We start from the raw sequence: 19,278 nt of genomic DNA, 5'->3' as shown, positions 1-19,278 counted from the left end.
CATGCCCTGGCACATCCTGAACTTTTGTGAGTGTGTCGGGTAAGTGGGCTGGGAGAGAAGGGGCAGAAACACTTGTTAAACTGGAAAACTGGGAGTAGCAGAAGAATATTCTCTGCCATACCCTGGCATGCCTGGTATTCTGCTGTGGGGGTGGAGGGGGCGCTCTCTAAGCTCCTAAACCCTCACAACTGGAGCTCTTTGCAGGGGAGTTGCTGGAGAAGGTGGTAGCTGTCATGCCAAATTCCTATGATTCTCATGAAGGGAGTTCTGGTCCTGAGCCACTTAGGAGCTACACATGTAATATGCTTTTCCCTCCTGTGCAGTTCTTCCCCTGCAGAGGAACAGAGCTCCCCTTTTCGCACAACTCAGGGTTGGGGCATGGGAGCAACCTTCTGCTCCTGCATTTTCTTTGTCGTGCAGGAGTGGAGTTCAGAAAGGGAAGTCAGCTGCCATGCAGAGCTACAAGCCCAGCAGGAAGCCATACTGACGTCCTGTGCAGGCTCTTTCAATAAGGTCACCCATTTGCAGAAACAGGCTACACATTTAAGCCTGGTTTCACCTACCCTTCCAGCTGGCTAATGCATGTATGTTTCTGTCACGCCCCAGGCACCAAGACCCATGAAATTTTTTAATGCTTTGCTGGATCGGGGCCTCTCTAAATGTAACCTTCTGCCAGATGTTACCAGCAGCAAAAAGAGCCAGGTTCAAACAGCTAGAGTTCCCTCTGAAAACTAACTACAACCACCAGCTTGACACAACCACCCAGAAAGTCACTAAATAGCTTCCCTGGGCTCCCTTCACAGCCAATAGTTCCCCACCTGCAAGCACTGAGTCTGTGTATGAAACAAGGAAAATGGTATTAGGGGAAGAGAACACAGCAGCAGTACATCTATATGAATGATCAGTAGATCACTTTGGCATGGTAACTAATTCCAGTAAGTCAGTTCAACACCCACAGTGTCTATGTCCAATAAGCAAATGTGTTTTTACTGTATCACTTCTCCTTCCCCATCCACTAAGCCAGACTCATGGTTTGATGTCAGTAGGCCACGTAGTCCCACAGTCCTGAGGCGCATGCATGCAGGCCTGTCTGCGGTCTCTTGGGACGTGTTGCCTATGCCTGTCCTGAGGCTTCACCATCTCATCCAGCCATAGTGATTTCAGCTTTATTTAGTGGTTGAGTAGGAGGGCCCTCACTAGAGTTCACTCAGCTCTGCTTCTGTTCTCAGAGGCTTTAGAAGAGACTTCTCTGCATTGCACTTCATCAGAGAATCCTCCTAACAGCACAGTACTCCCATTGGAAAGGAATCAGTAACAAATAGGACTCCAGAGCAAAGTCCAGGCCCCAGGGATGCACTCCTTGCCACAATATAGGAGCATTTCCTCCTCTCTCTTCTCAATTCAGGTCCACTTTTCAACGAACTCTGAACATTGTATGTGATTGTGGTGAGTCCCAAAGTGCCATTGGAGGAATTCTGGGTAGAAAGTTTATGCAAATAAGGCCCTCTGTAGCCATACTTCCACCTGTTCACCAAGTGATGGGAGCAGAGAGCTTCTTACTCTCTAAAGTTTCAGGCCGCAAGGCTTACAAAAGAACCACAGCACACAAGTGTTTGAGAAGGAGAGGCTATTCTCCCTTGTGCAGTGTTAGGGGGCTTATTTTTTTTACCCTCTCACTTCCCTGGTCCTTCTCGCACGAACAGAGAGCAACAATACCCGAAAGGCGCAAACAATTAGATGTTTGTTGGGGTGAAGTTTCAGCAAGCATGATTCCAGTTTTCTCTCAGTGTCCCCCTTTCCAGCTTTGACACTGCAGAGCCTTGCCTGTCTCCCTTTTTCCATTCCCTGTTCCCATTTCCACCCCCCTTAGCAAAACATGATTTCAGTTCCCCCACCCCCACTCTCTGTTCCCATTTCCCCCCCCACCACTTCCTGATTGACTGCAGACTATATAGTAAAACTTGAGTTTTGCTTAGCTATACCTTAACCAATTATTTTACTGAAATTTAACTAACCAATTCTAACACATTGTAACATGGTTATTTAACCAATTATATCCCACCACCTTAATTGGTTTACCACCCAACAAAATTAATTGTACAGCAGACAAACAATCTCAGAACCAGACAGAGATTATACGGACAAACAATAGGGATGTGAAGACTACAGTGATAGAACAATACAGAAATGAGGATTGTACATTCCAGCTATTGATAAGTGAGTTCTTGCCAGACAGGATGTTACAGACTTATTATTATAGTGGGCCCGAGAAGGTTGGGTCCAGGTTGTATTGCACACTGTGGGGTGAAAAGGGCTTACTACATTACTTATAGGTTATTTTCATATGCAACATAACACAGGTACAGTTAACAATTTAACTTTCACCAGAGTTCTCATTACTTTTCACTTTCATCTCCTGCTCCAAAACACACAGAGATCTGAAAAAAAGCACAATCTACTATGGCTCCTTTTGGAGCCCTAATAGGATTTTAATTAAGTATCATGTTTTGTTTGCATTTCTTTTATTTCTTTTTCAATATACACAGCACACATCCTGGGAAATAGTTTAACCTCCATAACATTTTATTAGCCATATTAATTTTACACAAGGTGTAACTGCCTCCCCGTGCCCACTTCCTCCATTTCCTTCTTAATCTCATCCCAGGCTGACCCCTGTACCTGGTATGGGCCCTGGTTCTTCCTTATCCATTTATCCAAAAAATCCTTTACCCTGGCTTGCCAGAACCCTCAACTACCATCACAAGAGTTCACTATACCCCCTCCAAGCAGCTGCGCGGACTATTGGGGAGGGGGACTTACAGGCTGCCACTCACCTATCCGATGCGATGCATCCGAGTCAATGGCACCAAGATGTTAGGGGACTTATTTTTTTCACCCTCTCGCTTCCCTGGTCCTTCTCGCATGAACAGAGAGCAACAATACCTGAAGTCCAAAGGCGCAAACAATTGGGGTGAACTTTCAGCAAGCATGATTCCAGTTTCCTTCCTCAGAGTCCCCCTTCCCAGGTTTACACCCCAGAGCCTTGCCCGTCTCCCTGTTTCCATTCCCTGTTCCCATTTCCACTCCCCCTTAGCAAAACATGATTTCAGTTCCTCCACCCCCTGTTCCCATTCCCCCCCACACTTCCTGATTGACTGCAGACTATATAGTAAAACTTGAGTTTGCTTAGCTATACCTTAACCAATTATTTTACTGAAATTTAATTAACCAATTCTAACACATTGTAACATGGTTATTTAACCAATTATATCCCACCACCATAATTGGTTTACACCCAACAAAATTAATTATACAGCAGACAGAAACAATCACAGAACCAGACAGAGATTATACAGACAAACAATAGGGAAGTGAAGACTACAGTGATAGAACAATACAGAAGTGAGAATTTTACATTCCAGCTATTAATAAGTAAGTTTAATAGCATCCTGTCTGGCAAGAACTAAGGTTTGATTTTGTTTTTTTGTTTTTTTTTACATTTTCTAGGCTCTTCCCTTTCTCTGGAGGTAATAAAAATATCAGAACAAAATTGTATTCCTAACAGCCCAATAGCACCTTATTTTAATGTAACTAGTTTAAAATGTGAGGATGTGACCGTTCACTTTTTAGCTTATGGCTGCCTCTGCTGCTTAGCCAAAGGCCGTACTTAGCCTAAGAACAGAGCCTCAGACTGTCACAGTACAGAAAGGCTCTTACACAGACAAACAGTGATTTTAATTCTTTTTTTTATTCCTCTATAACTAGCTAAGTAATAAAAATGCATGTAAATTCTTAAAGTATAGACCTTTGCAGACAGGCCTAAATATCTATATCCTAACATGCAGTAAATGGAGTTCTGCAAGATGTGTACTCCTGTGTGTGTTCCACTTCAGCTGTGCTTGTTCCCTATGCCTTTGATCAAAAGTTTTTGGTAGCCATGCCCATTTGGCCTATGTATCCTAATGCTCCACACTGAGGCTATATGGGGCTGCGCAGGTGAACTGTCCTCAGTTCCTTCTCCATCGCAAAGACCCACAAGGGAGACTCCAAAGCAGAGGAGCAGAATGACAGGTAGTGGAGCATGCATTGGTAATAGGTAATCAGGGCGACTTTGAAGTAGGTCCATCACTGGTACTTAGCTACAAGAATGAACATAAGGCAATTGCCTGGTTTTTGCCATTCGCAGATGATCAGCAATACATTTCAAAGAGAGATGAATACAGCAATATCCCATGTTTACAGTTCATTTAAATGCTAGGATGTTCTTTTGATCTTTGAATTAACAGAATACAGCATAGACAGGGACCGTTGATTACATTGTTGACCACTACCTATATATATATGTAAATACACAAAACACAAACATTATCGCCCTATATGTCTTTAAGGGTTGAATTTGAGTAATTTATCCTTCAGGATGTTTAAACCCCATTATGCAGATGGGAGATTCCGATCAGGTATCAAAGCATAAGGATTAGAAAAAGAACCAGATGACCAATTACACCAAAGATAATATTGTTTCCATTTCTGGAAGTAAGTATTTCTTGTAAATTCTTTTCTACTATTTAATCAAATGTGTTGTACAGCTGATGAACAGGATACCTCTATTCACAGAACTACTGAGGTCCCACCATGCTTGGAGCCTGAGAATCTGCAGGTTGGGGTGAAGCGTAGGACCAGCATCCTGGGTCAGTAGGTAAGGACTGAGCTGAAGCCTCCACAAAGGGTCAGAGGTCAGTCTGACTAAATAGGGGTACCTCCAGACCTGTCCTGGACACACAGGTGCAATCAATTTGACTCTGTCTTGATCTTGTTTGATCTTATTGAGAACCTTGAATAGTAATGGTGTCAGTGGATATGCACAGAGAAGTGCTTTCATCCATGAGTTGAGGAACACATTTCCTATTGCTCCCCCTCTGGAGCAATAGTTAATGCATTTTGTATTGGCTGCCATGGCAAGCAGTTCGACCTCAGGGAGCCCCCAGACTAAAAATATCTTGTGGGAACCCTGGAGTTCAGTTTCCATTCATAATTTAGAAAGACATGTCTGCTGAAGTCATCTTCCATGGTGTTCTGAATACCTGGGAAGTAAGAAGCTGCGATGACACTGTGTTGACTATGCACTAATTCTGGAGTTTTATCACTTTGACACAGAAAAATGGAGAATGTGCACCTTTCTGACAGTTGATATAATACATGTGTGCCATGTTGTCTGTTATCATCATTACTGATTTCAGTGTGATTAGTGGTGGAAAACATTTTGGGCAGCTCTCAGTTCCAAAAGATTGATGTGGAGAAAATCTTCTTGTAGTGACTATTTGCCCTGCACTTTGTGAGGTTCCAGATGTGGTCCCCAACCCAAAAGTGAAGCATTTGATCTTATCACTATAGTAGGGGGAATATGCAAGAATGGAACACCTGTGCAGGCTTTGGTCGGGTCCTTCCACCAATTGAATGAGTATAGAACCCATTGGGGAACAGACAGTAACCTACCTAGTCTGTATTGGCTTGATTTGTCAACTATTTGAAGCCATCCTTGTAGACCTTGGAGGTGTAATCTGGCATTCTGCACTATAAAGATGCAAGCTGACACATGTCCCAGCAGTTGAAGACAATCTCTTACTGTTACTTGAGGCCTTCTCTGAATCTTTGAGATGAAATTCACTAGTGAGAGAAATCTGCTGGACGATAGGCATGCTTTGCCTGTGTCTGCATGAAGTCTAGACACTATAGTGGAGTAAAAATGAACTTTTGGAGGTTTATTTGAAGGCCCAGGCTGTGAAACAGGGAATACCTAATTTTTGTTGACATGAACACTTCCTGATCTGATCTTCGCTGATTAAACAATCGTCTAGATATGGGGAAATTATTGTATTCCAACGACATAAGTGAGTGACAACTACTGCCAGAATCACTTTGAAAATACCCTTAGTGCTGAAGATAGGCCAAAAGGGAGTACCCTGTATTGGTACTCCTCCTTGTTTATTAGAAAACAAAGACACTCCTTGTGTGAAGGGTGAAAAGCAATGTGACAACATGCAAACCAATCTCCTACTTCTAACGAAGGAAATATTGCTGCAAGGGTCACCATCCTGAATTTTTGTTGCTTTACATATTTGTTTAGAGACCTGAGGTCTAAAATTGGCCTCCACCCTCCATTCTTTTTGGGAATCAGGAAGTAGTCTGAATAGAATCTGCTTTCCCTGTGTTGCACAGGAACTGGTTCTATTGCTCCTATACTCAGAAGAAAGGTCGCCTGTTGCAATTGATCATGAGAGGGGTTCCTGAAGAGGGATAGGAAAGGTGAATGGGTAAGTGGGAGAGATTTGAAATGGATAGTGTAACCAGGTGTTATGGCTTCCAAAACCCATTTGTCCAATGTTATATGCTCCCATGCATCCTGTGGGAGAGGCAGCATCTAAAAGGATGGAAGAGGGGGTAAGATATTGCAGCCATAACAACTTGTCAATTGGATGGTTGAGACTCTCAACCAAGCCATCAAAACTGTCACTTGGAGGACAGGAATGGCTGACACAATGTAGCTGAAAGAGGTGGGTTTTTTGAGTATGTCTGTCTCTTGGCTAGGGGTTCAGAGATTCTACGAAACGTTGAATACAGAACTGGGCATGCTCTTTCTGCCATCTGAGACCTATTAAAGCTCCTTTTATTTACAGGAGAATAAATCCTTAGGCTCTCAAGTCCTTTAAAGTGTGGAGAGTTGTATCCACTAAGTCCACACAGAGCTTGCAACTGTTAAAGGAGAGGTCTTTGGCAGACTCTGAACCTCTTGGAAAGCCCAAAAGCTGAACCAAGATACTCTTCCCATGATCACTGCAGTGGAGGTAGACTGTGCTGCAGTATCTGCTGCATCCAAGGAGGCCTTGAGCAATGTCTTTGCTAGCTGACCTTCTTGTATAATGGACTTAAACTGGTCTTGATGTTCTTCTAGTAGATGCTCAATAAAATAATTGAATTTATTATAATTTAAATAGTTGTATTTGGCCATGAATGCCTGGTGGTTTGCTATCCTGAACTGAAGTGTGGCTGAAGCATAAGATTTATAACCAAAAATACTGAGCCACTTGTGGTCCTTAGTGTATGGGGTGGACTGAGTTATTTTGACTGCCTCATTCATTAATGGCCTCCACTATTAGGGAATTTGGAACTAGTTGAGAAAATAGAACATCACTAGACAGGCATTGCGGTGGAACCCCCAAGGCAAGCGGAAAAGAGGCCGTCCAAGAAACACCTGGCGACGCGATCTTCAGGCTGATAGCATAAAAATGGACTATACCTGGAACCATCTAGAGCAGATGGCCCAGGATAGAGGACTCTGGAGATGTGTGGTTGGTGGCCCATATCCTGATTGGGGTGACGGGCATGAGTGAGAGTGAGAGTGAGAAAATAGAAACTCTGATTCCCTAGCTGGAACATAATACTGTTTATCTGCTCTCTTGCAGGTAGGCGGTGTGGTAGATGATGTTTGAGAAACCATCATAGCAGGCCCCATAAGAGCAGCTTTTACTGGAATGGCAATCTTCATACACACTGAAGTGTGTAAAATAGCTAGGAGTTTATGATGGAACTCCTGCAATTTCACTAAGGAAATCTGCAGCATGTCAGCAATTCACTTCAGTTTCTGAAACTGCCTGAATTCATCTGCCATAGGTGGTGGCAGAGGTATGATAGCTTCGTCAGGTGACGATGAGGAAATGTTAGTAAGAGGTGTCACCTCCTTATAGGCCCTTGCCTCTTGCCCCTCAAAGGTCTTCTCAGGCATAGGTGATGGTAAAGGAGGTTGAAGCATATGGGCTCTTCTCTTTTCCCTTCAGTGGCATAAGAACCTTGATGTAAATTGTTGGTGATGGATCTCAGCAAGGCCACTGAGGGGGCCCAAATGGCATTGGTGGAGGAAGCCATCTGTGTTTCTGCCACGTGGATGCCATTTGAGGCCTGTAATAAATCAGCATAGGAGGTAGAGTGATGTGTCCTAGAATAGGTAGGGGAACCCTGCACCGAAATTTGAGTCAGAGGAGTCCTCTTCCACATTGTCTGGGGAGATATCTGTTCAGCTTGCAGAGTAGATGAGGGTGCGTGTGGTGCTCTAGATGATAGAGGAGTCAGTGACAGAGAGGCTTGACACTGACAAACCCACAGCACTTGTTAATAGAGGAAACTCCAGCTCAGGAGATATTATCATATCCTTAGGGCACCTAAACTCTTACGGTACCAACAGTATCAAAGATGAGGCTGAGTGGATACCTGGGGAGGACTGCTTTGGTACTGATGCAGCTGGTACTGAGCACGTGATATGGGATCCCCTCAGTACAGTAGGTGTTTTGTTTTTTAAGACAAAAAAGAAAGCAAACAAAGGGAACAATTGTTCCAACAACTATAACGCTGTAAGATAAATAACTATAAGGTAGCTATCTGAGAAAAAGCTAAATATTAGAGAATAGGCACACAGTAGACTCCGTTTGGGGCCAAAGGCAGTTGTGGAGGTACTTAGGGCGGTTTGCCTGTGCAGCCCCATGTGTGGGGGCACTGCTACCAAAAATCTCTGATCAATGGGGCACAGCAAAGGTGCGCCTGAAGTGGAGCACCCATGGGATACTACCCACAGAAAAGCATTGCTCTAGACTCATTTTGTTTTGCAGCATTACAGATTCCTAAGATTTGTAATATTTCCTTGTCAAATGAATATGTATGTGATCTAGTTAGTTCAGATTAAGTCTAAGATGTCTAAACACCATACAGGTTTGTTTGTTTTTTAAAAAAAGACACACCAAGAGTCAAGTTAAAATAATACAGCTCATTTCCCCTAACCTACAGTGTCTTCTCAATGATCAGTTAATAGAGATTTTTGAACAAGGAAAAACAAAAGTCATTTTCTCTGAATATATTTAATGAAATAACCACTTCCAACAACATTTCTTCAACAGCAACCTGGGTAAAATACAGCATATTACAATAGAAAGCATATGAATTTTCATATATAATGCTTTGCTTAAAAAAGTTAGCACACTTTACAAAAATAATTTTTATTTCTACAAAGAAGAATTTAAATACAGCAAGCGTCTCAGGCTTTCCCCTATATTTCTCTCTTGCAATGTCAAACACCTAGCTGAAGTGCTGGTAAAATCACTGCTTCCATCTCTCTTTCTTGTTTCTCAGGTCCTGGGTTTACAACATTAGAAAGTAGGTTACAGCCAATTTAAATAGGCTGTTACGTGTGTATCATGTCTAAGTAAAATTCTCCCCCTTGATCTGCACGCTTGCTCTTTGATCCACCATACAGGTTCATATGGCATATTCTGCACTTGTAATATTCAATAAAGATTGCAGTACAATTCTTAAAATGCCTTTATTTGGTTTACAACTTTCCAGTGTCCATATGCTTTTGTCCTCCTAGCTAACTTCCCCTTCCACATCTTTAGTGGTCCTTATGTTTTTTAACCTGCCTCCTTATCAACATCTCATTAAAGCACACATCTGCGGCTTTACATTAGCCCACTACACTAAAACCATTAATTCTCTCTATTACCTCTGCACTGCAGATAAAAGAAGTCAATGCAGTTTAGAGAGGGGGAATTTTGGCCACACAATGTGCATCACCTTTAAAACATAGAGATCCAGGTATTTCTACTCCACAGTCATGAGAGAGAGACTTCATTCTAAAAGGTTCATTACTATCCACTGGGTATGTAGTGTCAGAGATTCCACAGTACTGTCTACACAAAATGAAAATTCTAGATTTGTTAGTTTTAAAAATCTGAAATGCAGATAATTCCGTTTAATATCTCTATATTTTAAAAGAAGCTTAACTGCCGGCCCTTAGGTCAGTTGCTAAGAGATGAGCTCACTACTATTTTAAACTCCAGAAGATCAAACCAACCTGCTTAACTCAGTATCAATATTGTATTTGTTAACAGAGAGTTGCACTAATTAATTCTAGCTTTCTTTGAAAAATAGCTGACTTTAAAGAGAAGTGCTTATAACCACTCAGGGTTTTAGCATCTTCCTTATTTGGCCGTTAATGGAGATCTTTAAAAAAGCAGCAAAAATGCTATAAACTAGCAATGAAGAGTAACCGTCCAGCTTGTTACGCATGCACAAGGGAAGCAAAAAGTGTGACACTAAATGGGCCAAATCCTCTCATATACTTTAATGAAACTACCTCCTTGACTAAGACAAGAGGGATTTGGCCCTTTTCTTCTTTTTGGTGATTTACTTGTGCACTCTTATCTTCAGGAAGAGTAGTTTAGATTCTCATGCAGTCATTTGTAAATAAACATATGGGGCCCCGTCTTGCAGTCCTGAGTCCTGAAACTTCAATGGGAGTTTTATAAAAATATGTTCTGCAGACACAGACCCACAGCTGTGACGGATACTTCCTTTTCCCCAAAGATGCCCCTGACTTAAGCCTCAAAGGTGCTCTGATACTATGGTGATGACAGCTATACAAACATCTGTGTAATGTCTTGTGCTCCTATAGAAAATGTGCTGTTAGCTGAATCAAGGAAAAATCTTTGACTGTTTTTAAAGCAAGAGATGGAAATGTGAATGGAAAGAAAATCTCATCTTTTTAAAGATAAAATAATCAACATTTATTTATTAAGCATTGGCAGTATGATAAATCTAGGAAGTATCCATGTAAATAGTAACTTTATATATGGCATTTTATTAATATTAGAGATAAGAAAATATACATGTATAAGAAAGAACTGCATGATGATTCCTTGATATTATGTAATCAGTACATAACAGACAACTGTGTGTGTTATGGGAGTTGCATGTAAACTATTTTTTCCTCTGGTTTTGGCCTACATAATACTATTTGTATAATTTCAGTGGGGTTTCTTGGCTTTATGAGTGTGAATTTTGATAGGTCTAGTTGAGGAAACATAGGGAAAACAGGCAGATAACTAGTACATGGTTACAATAACCTTAGTTAATTTTACCTGAAGATGCAGTTCTGCTCTGAAAAGTTTCTCTGTGAAAATGGGTGTGTGGGATGACATATGTATCATGTCCCATGATCCAAGTCTGCTAAGCACCTCTCAGGAGGATTTTAGCACCTCGCAGGACTGGAATATGTAATATGTACTTGACTTACAAGCAGAAAGATGATTTTTCTCATGGTCAGGCCTGCAAACTCAGATTAGACTCTGAAAGTCATACTGGGTTCACTCCTTCTTGTGCCTTATCACCTGAAATAAAGATTCTGCAAGGCATATTATGCCCCTAGTTATATCTGTGCAATCCCCTGGTCTTAAGTGGATTTGTAAAGGTTGGAATTGGAATTTAGAATTGATTGGAATTTAGCTAACACATCTGTTGATGCATAATATGTAATAGACTCCAGGTATTAACATCACTCATCATTAACAGCATTGATTCTGCAGGGTTAGCCGCAATAAACTAAAATAAGTGAACATGTATTTTTGTCAGTAAAATGAGCAGATGCATCTCTGAATACAGTCAGGCAACGTACATGCTGTGTAAGAAGGTGCCATTTATACAAAGTCATTTTTCAGAATAGAACAATACTTTAAACTATACATTTTTCACTTGATGACTTAATTATAATTGGGACAATTCTTCTGTTTGGGGGGAATCTCTGCTCCATTCCCCAAGTGTTGTGCCTCATGAGGAACTGCAATGAGATGTGGTCCGTGACCAGAGAACACTACCCTCTGGATTGCAGAACATAAGCAGAAATATCTCTGTTTGTTACAATGAACTTTGAACTCATTTGCACAACACACTGTTGAAGGCAGAATAGGGGCTTTACTTTTCCTGGAGGGTTAGGTAAATAATCTGATAGGATCTAGCTTCTTGTTAATTATGAATTCCTTGTTTGTTAAATATGAATGACTTTACGCAGATTAGTGATGCTATAACATGTATTGCTATTTTCAAAATCCAAATTAACCCTCAACCTATCTGAAGCCCCAGTTTGTGAATGATTTTGGAAGAGAGAAATTCCAAATGAATCTAACTTCACTTTAGTCTTTATATGCTATTAAAAAAAACAACCCAACCCTACAGTGGCAATAAGAATGTGTAGCTCACTCATATACCAAAGAAAACATCACTGTAATGGGGATTTAGCACCTACATGTCATACTTTAAATTAGGCGTGGTGATTGGTACCATAATCAAATTCCATAATCCATAGTTGCATCACCCACGAAAGCTTATGCTCCAATACGTCTGTTAGTCCATAAAGTGCCACAGGACTCTGTCACTTTTTACAGATCCAGACTAACAGGGCTACGCCTCTGATACATAATCCATAGTGTAATTTTTTTTTCTTTCTTCCATTACATATCTTCAAAATAAGGTCTCTCTAGACCATCTTTGGTACAAAGAAATTTAAACGTAAGTGATGTTTCCCTTAAAAAAAAAAGTACTGACTGCAACAGAAGAGGAAATTATTACTCATAGACACCCCCGCCCCCATATGCTCTGCAGTGCACTCGTAAAAGCAAGTTCTATTTGATATATACTATTACAAGCTGGCATTGAAATGAAGCATTTAGCTTTTTTTCTGGAATAGAAAGGCCTAAGCGAGATTTGTTTTTGACAGTAGAAATTAATGATCATCTCTTATAGTCAGGCATATATTCTTACCTCCGAGCACAAGGATTTATGGACCTAATCCAAGCCCAGTGAAGCTAACGGGACTCTTTCCAGTGCATTCAGTGGGCTTTGGATCAGGCCAAATATTAATTAATGCTAACAACAGCTGCAAGTGCAAATCCCCATGCCTCAGGATAAAAACACACTTCAGGGTATTTCGAGCATCCTTAGTTTCTTACTGTTGCATTGTCTTGACTCTGAAGCGCACCTGTGCAATGATAAGCATGGAATGATGAACAGACTGTGTACACATATTGCATAAACTCATTAGCTTTTGGGAAAATGTCTCAGCCACTACCAGCTGAGCTAGCAGCCTATGCATAAAAAATAATTCACACAGCTATAATGTATCATTAAACAAAAACATCCTCAAGAACATTAGCAATATATTTACTTGGATCTTGTTTTTGCATAGGTAGCTATTAATCACAGTAGCCAGAAAAATGGGTGTAACAAGCCCCAACATCTTGATTCAATACACTTCATAGTGAAAAGCAAGAGTGACTATATTTTATATTCAAATTTACACTAGAAGCACATTCTGGTAAATAAATTCTAGGAGCTCATCTCTGCCCTGTAGTCACAAAAGCAAATACAAAAAGCACCATAACTGCATCTCTAGGTTCTTAAGGGCAGCAGAGTTTACACTCCATACTGCTGTGTTTTGGCAGATCATATTGTGGGATTTCAACATCTGTACTTCTCGTAAATTTGGTAAATCTCTAACCAATATGTATGCTTACAAGTCTTGGGTAATGCATTTTATTTACCATGTGCTTTGTTCTGGCTGTCCAAGCGAGGATGAGCTTCCAAGCTTTGTTCATTCAATATTAATTAATGTGGACCAGATTAGTAATTGAGACTGGCATTATGCAAGAAATAAACACTGACAGCTCAAAAAACAAAAGTATCCAACATCAGAGTGGGCAACAAATATATACAACTTTCTCCTCATTTCTTATAGACAGTTCCTGACAGCTGCAAACAAAAATGTATATAACCCAAGAACTAATTGTTTTTAATCAACATGCTTTTCACCATTTAAATATATTTATCCTTTTCCTACCAGCATTCAATGTTCTATTGTGTTCTCTCACACATGGTATATTGAAACAGGTCAATTAAATAGACATTGTCCACATATTTTAGTAATCTGTACTGCATTATTCTTGAATTATTGGTTAAATTAAGATTATCCACATACTTCACAGAAAACATATAGACTGTTTGAGAAATCCTGGCCACACTGAAGCCTATGGGAATTTTGCCATTCACGACAATTAAGTTGAGATTTCATCCTGTATGTGGATGAGTAGAACCCTTACTTAAATTTATGAATCCAGAGGGCTAAATTCTGCTATCATGCACATGGATTTAACTGAAACAGATTCTGGCCCAAAATCTACCAGGGAGAATCACAGCTTCATATGATGTGTTGCATGCTGGATTTTGCATTTGTTTCGCTAATTTGCTTTGAAGAGGTGTAAAGTCACAGGTGGGCAGACAGCTCTATATTTATTTTGTATCCGACCAGTTCATCTGTCTTGGATATTTCCAGAGTTATTTGGAATATATTACTAATGAAAAATGCTCCAGATCTTCTGTTTTCAGACAGAAGTATGCAAATAACAAAAGCGTAGAGATATACTGGTATACTGCTTAGGATCAACCCACAACCACCACTTCTTACGTTTGACAGGTCTAGCTTTTGCAGTAGGCAAATGGCAAAATCCTTCTGAAATCTAAATTTTGGACACAGCTTACTTGTAGTCCTGTAAACACATTCCACTTTTTGGTGCTATGCACATATGCATCCAAGGTCAAAACTGAAGCTTAAAAATGTAAATATAAAAATACTGTACCCTCCCATTTAGCTAAACGGCCTGGGGGACATCTGAACATTTTGGATAACCAAGTGTTCAGCTAAATGGAAGTGCTATTTTGAACATAGGACTACATGGGGGACACACTGGATTTGGATGACTAGGATTTTTGGATGAAGGGAATTTGGATAACTGGAATTGTACAGTACATCTGGGAAGCCTATCAGGTAGTCCTTCAAAACAGACAGAGATCCTGTATTTGTATAATTGGAACCGTTTTGAAAAAGCCTTTGATCTAGAAGGACTATTATAATGCTACCTGCACAACAATGAATGGTTATAAACAAGGCTTTGTTTTGCCATTTGTAAATATTGCCTGAAAGAGTCTAGTTTGTCACAAAACGTGTTTTTGGTTTTCTTTGCCATTCTTGCTCTCCTTAACCCTGATTTGTCCACCCTGCAATACATCATGGCATTGCTGATGAGTGAAGCTAACCTTGGCTCGTGGGACACAGCTGCCTGCAAGGATGCAGCGATGACAAGTAGTAGAGGACATTGCAGATAAAATAACTGGAAAACTGGGATTTGCAGATTTAGTTTCATTTTCATAAATATTTTCTGAATTTAGCTATTAAAAGCTCAACCCTGTATTGTTTCTGCACTCAAATCTCCAGTGAAATCATTGGCTATCTGGGAGCTCCAGGAATGCACACAGCCTGCACCTCTGACCTAGCCTCTTAGCCTCTCTCCCTCTATTCTATTTTTCTGCTTTCCACCTCCCCCAGCCCCTTCAGCTCTGATAATATCACCACCTTCAGTGCCCCCTTTGTGTCTTACTTTTCCAATCATCCTGAGGCTTTTTCCATATCGTCCCCTGCACACACATGGAATCCTCTCCCCTCTCCCAAGCCAACAAGCCAGCTGAATCCCTCTCAATTCAAAGGACTCCTTAGGATGCACTCCTTCCAGGATGCTCCCAGTGAGCCAGGAATAATTTTCTAAAGCAAAAAAGCACTTTTAATTGACTCATCAAGATGTGCACAGGCTTAAACTAAATGACTGTGTGATCTTGTCATTCCCACCTTGTCTGTCCCTGGGTATTTGTTACACCTGTCACTGCACCAAAATCAGAGCGTAAACCCTATGGGACATGGAACATGTCTTACTATTGCTTTGTGAAGCCTCTAGTGCACTTTTAGGTGCTGCTAAAATAAAACATAAATAAAATAGACTGCAGATTGGACACCAACTGTGATCTTGACAAGCAGAAACCTAAATTGTAATTAATTAAAAAACTATTTTCAACAGCAACTCCTCTCAGTTAGACATGTGAAACTCCACTTACTTCAGAGGGTACCAGGGATTAATTGAGATGAGAAGTGAGCCCAGTAGGGAACCACAAGGATGGGCAGTATGCATCACATTGCCTGCCATCCCTTAGGGTCAATACACACCAAAGGGGGTCACAGGGCTTCATTGGCACCACCACCAATGAATCTGGCCGGGAGAGGAAGGGCCCATAGCACTGATTTGTAAAGTGCTTTGAAATACAGTTCTATCTAACACTGGCCAGGTTAATACCAGAATATAGATCTGCTGGCAAATGTTTAATCATATTCCGATGCCATCTTTGTCTTCTTATCTAGCAATGTCTAGTGAACCCATCACAATAGCCCCCAAGCATTGCAGCTTGCTAACTAGGGTCCAATGCTAGTGTAGACAAAGCTCAAATGGGACAAAAAGACAGAGTAGAGCAGAGGCAAGGAGATCATCTATGGGTAGTTCTATACTTAAGTGTGAAACTGGGTAAGGTAAGATCAAAGGCAACAGCAATTATGTCAGAGATGAAAAAGGGACAATTCACAGGAAGGTTGATGACAATTTTACTCCAGAGTCGCAGGCGATAGGACCCTATCTATTCTTTAAGCCATCCAGGCAGTAATTTTAGGGCCAGAAACGCAGGCAACACTTTGGACTCCAAAATTGCACATGCATATTTTTGCTGAACATCTATTCACATTTCAAGTGGCATTTGTGCACACAAATCAGATAACTGTGACTGTCTGAACAATATGGATGGGAAATATTGAGTCTATGGATTCAAAATTTGTGTGAGCAATGTTGGAGGCTAGTTTGGGGCTGGCTTGAAAATGTTGCCCCTTTGATCTTATTTTCTCTGCCCATTTATTTTTGTAGAAATGCAGATTTCTAAAGCTCAAAGATAGAAGTACTTATCTCATATACAAGATCATCATCAAACGTAAAAAAATTCAGCTAATATTGTAATTATTTTTTATCGTAGTAAAGACTGCAGTTCCTGTTCCTGAATTTATCTTCCCCCCTCCCAGTGCTTGGTTCTAATATACACCTTTTTCCTTTAGAGAATAACTCAATATATACCACAAGATACATACTAAGTGGGAGGGAGCCTATTATCCTCTCTATGCACAGAGTGCTATTTGTATAATTACAATTAGTGTTGATGTGCGGGAGAATGGTGTGGGTAACATTCGCTAAGAGAAAAATAGATACCCTCTCCCCGCCCCCCCAAAAATTATAATGGTTTGTCTTCCGGGTGGTTTGAAAGCAAGAGATTAGCTGTGTTTCACAAACTCTGGCAGCTCCATTCCTGTGTGCAGGTTAAGTACGCCAGCTTTCTCCAGAACAAAGGCAGGGTGAGCAGCATTGGTAAATTTGTGCCTGATGGTGAACAGAGCTAGTCCTCTCTCTGCATTGAAGAATGAAAGTCTCCCAGCATTATAATCCAGCAGAATGCCGACCCTGGCTGGCTGCTCCGTCATGTAAACATCACTCATTACACCATGGTGGAAGAATTTATAAATGAAACTATAGAGAATGGGAAATAGAAACAAAATGAGAATCCATGATGTCATTAATCAGAAATAAACTACCACCATTTATTTACCAGCCATTAACAAATTGCTGCCTCTCGTACACTTTGCACAGTGCAGTTCACACACTGAAGGAGATTTCCGAGAAGAATGAAACTTACTACACATCTAAGCTGACGTTATTTCACAATACTACCTTGTACACTCTGAACTCTTACACTAGCCCCTCAGCATTTCAAAGAACTCTCTTTCAGGAGAAAGACACCCATTTTAATCTTCTTCATCAATGCCACCTTCGTTCTTTTCTGGCCTCTGGGCCCAGTTATGGCGTCATGGGGATTTGAGGATGCTCAGCGCCTCACAAGATCAGGCCCTATTGGTCTCAAATGCTGTATTTAGTTGATTGTTACTAATATGTTCAGATTTAGGATTAAATAAAAAATGTACTCCCCAAAGGTTGGCACTTTACTTGAACCTGTAGTATACTCATGTCCTATAAATAGGGCTACGATATTGGCTTGGAAATTTTTAGTAAATTTCATGCCAAAAGTGTGTGGGGGGGAATAGAAAGGTCACAGAAAGGAGAAAAAGCCCACCCCGCCCTCACCCCACAGCAGCAGTTCTGTCCCACAGCGCTGAGCCCAGCTCCCCTTGCTGGGCGTTGCAACCTGGCACACGGGGTCGTACCACCACTTGGGTTTGGCCCATCCACTGCTCTGCAGATAGAGGCAGAGGGGCCAAACCTGAGTGGTGCTGAACCTTGTGAGCCAAGCCACACCACCACTCGGGCCTAATCAAATGTCTTTATACAGCCATTTCCAAGATTGCACTGACTCCATTCATGTTCAGGATTTCCGTAACCACAGTGACCTCCGTGACAAATCATAGCCCTACCTATACAGCCCTAAGTGACCTGGGACTGTCCCTTTCCCCATGCCACAGCTGCAGCCGACAGGGGCGCTCTAGCTGGATCCCCCTCATTATAAAAGAGCGGAAGGGCTGGCAGGGTGTGCTTTGTGTGATCTCCAGCACTCTGGAACTTGCTCCGTGCTCCAGAAGTGACCTTCTGCACATGCTCCAAAAGCCCTTTTTGATAGGGTTTTGCAAACAGGTTGAGGGTATGTCCCCAGAACCCTGTACGTGATCCACTGGCTGGTTGAGCTAGGTTGGGGTCATTTGTGCCTGATAAATGTTTGTTTTTTAATGCTGCCGGATGTGCTAAGCTGCTGTCAGACTAAGTGTCAGGTACTTTTATAGGCATATTTTTATAGGTATATTTTTATCTTTTATGGGTATATTTTTAATTATGACTTAAATCTGAAGAAATAAAAACAAAGATGTCTTCCACCATGTGCAAAAATGTAACTTTGCAAGTACCTAGACTCACTCAGCTTTACCTTGTTTGTGTAGAACAACAACATATGCACCAAGAAGTATCATCCTGCCCCAGGATGCTGCCTTGTGGTGTAGAGTTACAGCAGATTCCAATCCGGTAGCCTTTGCAGCCAGTGACGGTGGTTTCCCAATAATGCCGACCACGAGCTGGCAGCAGCTCACCCAGGACAGATGGAATTCTACGAACGAAGAGAATACAGCAAAGCCAGTATTTCAGCATAGTGACTGCATAATGTTCTTTTCATCGCTTATAGTCACATCATGTGGCAGCATCTTATATTGCTTACATAATAACTTCATTCTCCTAAGTGAAGCTTTTCAACATAAATAGCTTAGTTACTTTTAGCAAAAATCCTTTCTGATTCTACCTGCACATTGTGGTAAACTTGCTGTGAGAATTTAAAACTATTAAACATTCTAGAAAGCCATATGATGTCCAGTAAAAGACACACAAGGATGTAGAATAACATTTTCAAAAGTGCCTGGCTGATTTAGAAGTCCCATTCTCAAAAGAGACTTAGGCATTAAGGGCTGGTCTACACTAGAAAGTTTTTATTATACTA

General features: G+C 41.1%; 1 protein-coding gene across 2 annotated transcripts in view; it reads right to left on the bottom strand.

Moving 5' to 3' along the window:
- Positions 1–9,281: 9,281 nt before the first annotated feature.
- Positions 9,282–19,278, bottom strand: part of LOC128839575 (cardiomyopathy-associated protein 5-like) — a 62,024-nt gene continuing 52,027 nt past the window's right edge. Inside the window, exons 12-13 of one of the 2 annotated variants that reach the window (XM_054032661.1) lie at positions 18,718–18,894; positions 9,282–17,315 (exon numbers count right to left, since the gene is read on the bottom strand). In XM_054032661.1, coding sequence (XP_053888636.1) covers positions 17,063–17,315; positions 18,718–18,894 — 430 coding nt within the window. In that variant the 3' untranslated portion in view covers positions 9,282–17,062. The remainder of the gene's footprint in view (positions 17,316–18,717; positions 18,895–19,278) is intronic. The other variant, XM_054032662.1, reaches the window with a different exon arrangement.

This window comes from Malaclemys terrapin, chromosome 6 (genome assembly GCF_027887155.1).
Source record: "Malaclemys terrapin pileata isolate rMalTer1 chromosome 6, rMalTer1.hap1, whole genome shotgun sequence".
NCBI lineage: Eukaryota > Metazoa > Chordata > Testudines > Emydidae > Malaclemys > Malaclemys terrapin.
This window is presented reverse-complemented; position numbering and strand designations above follow the sequence as displayed.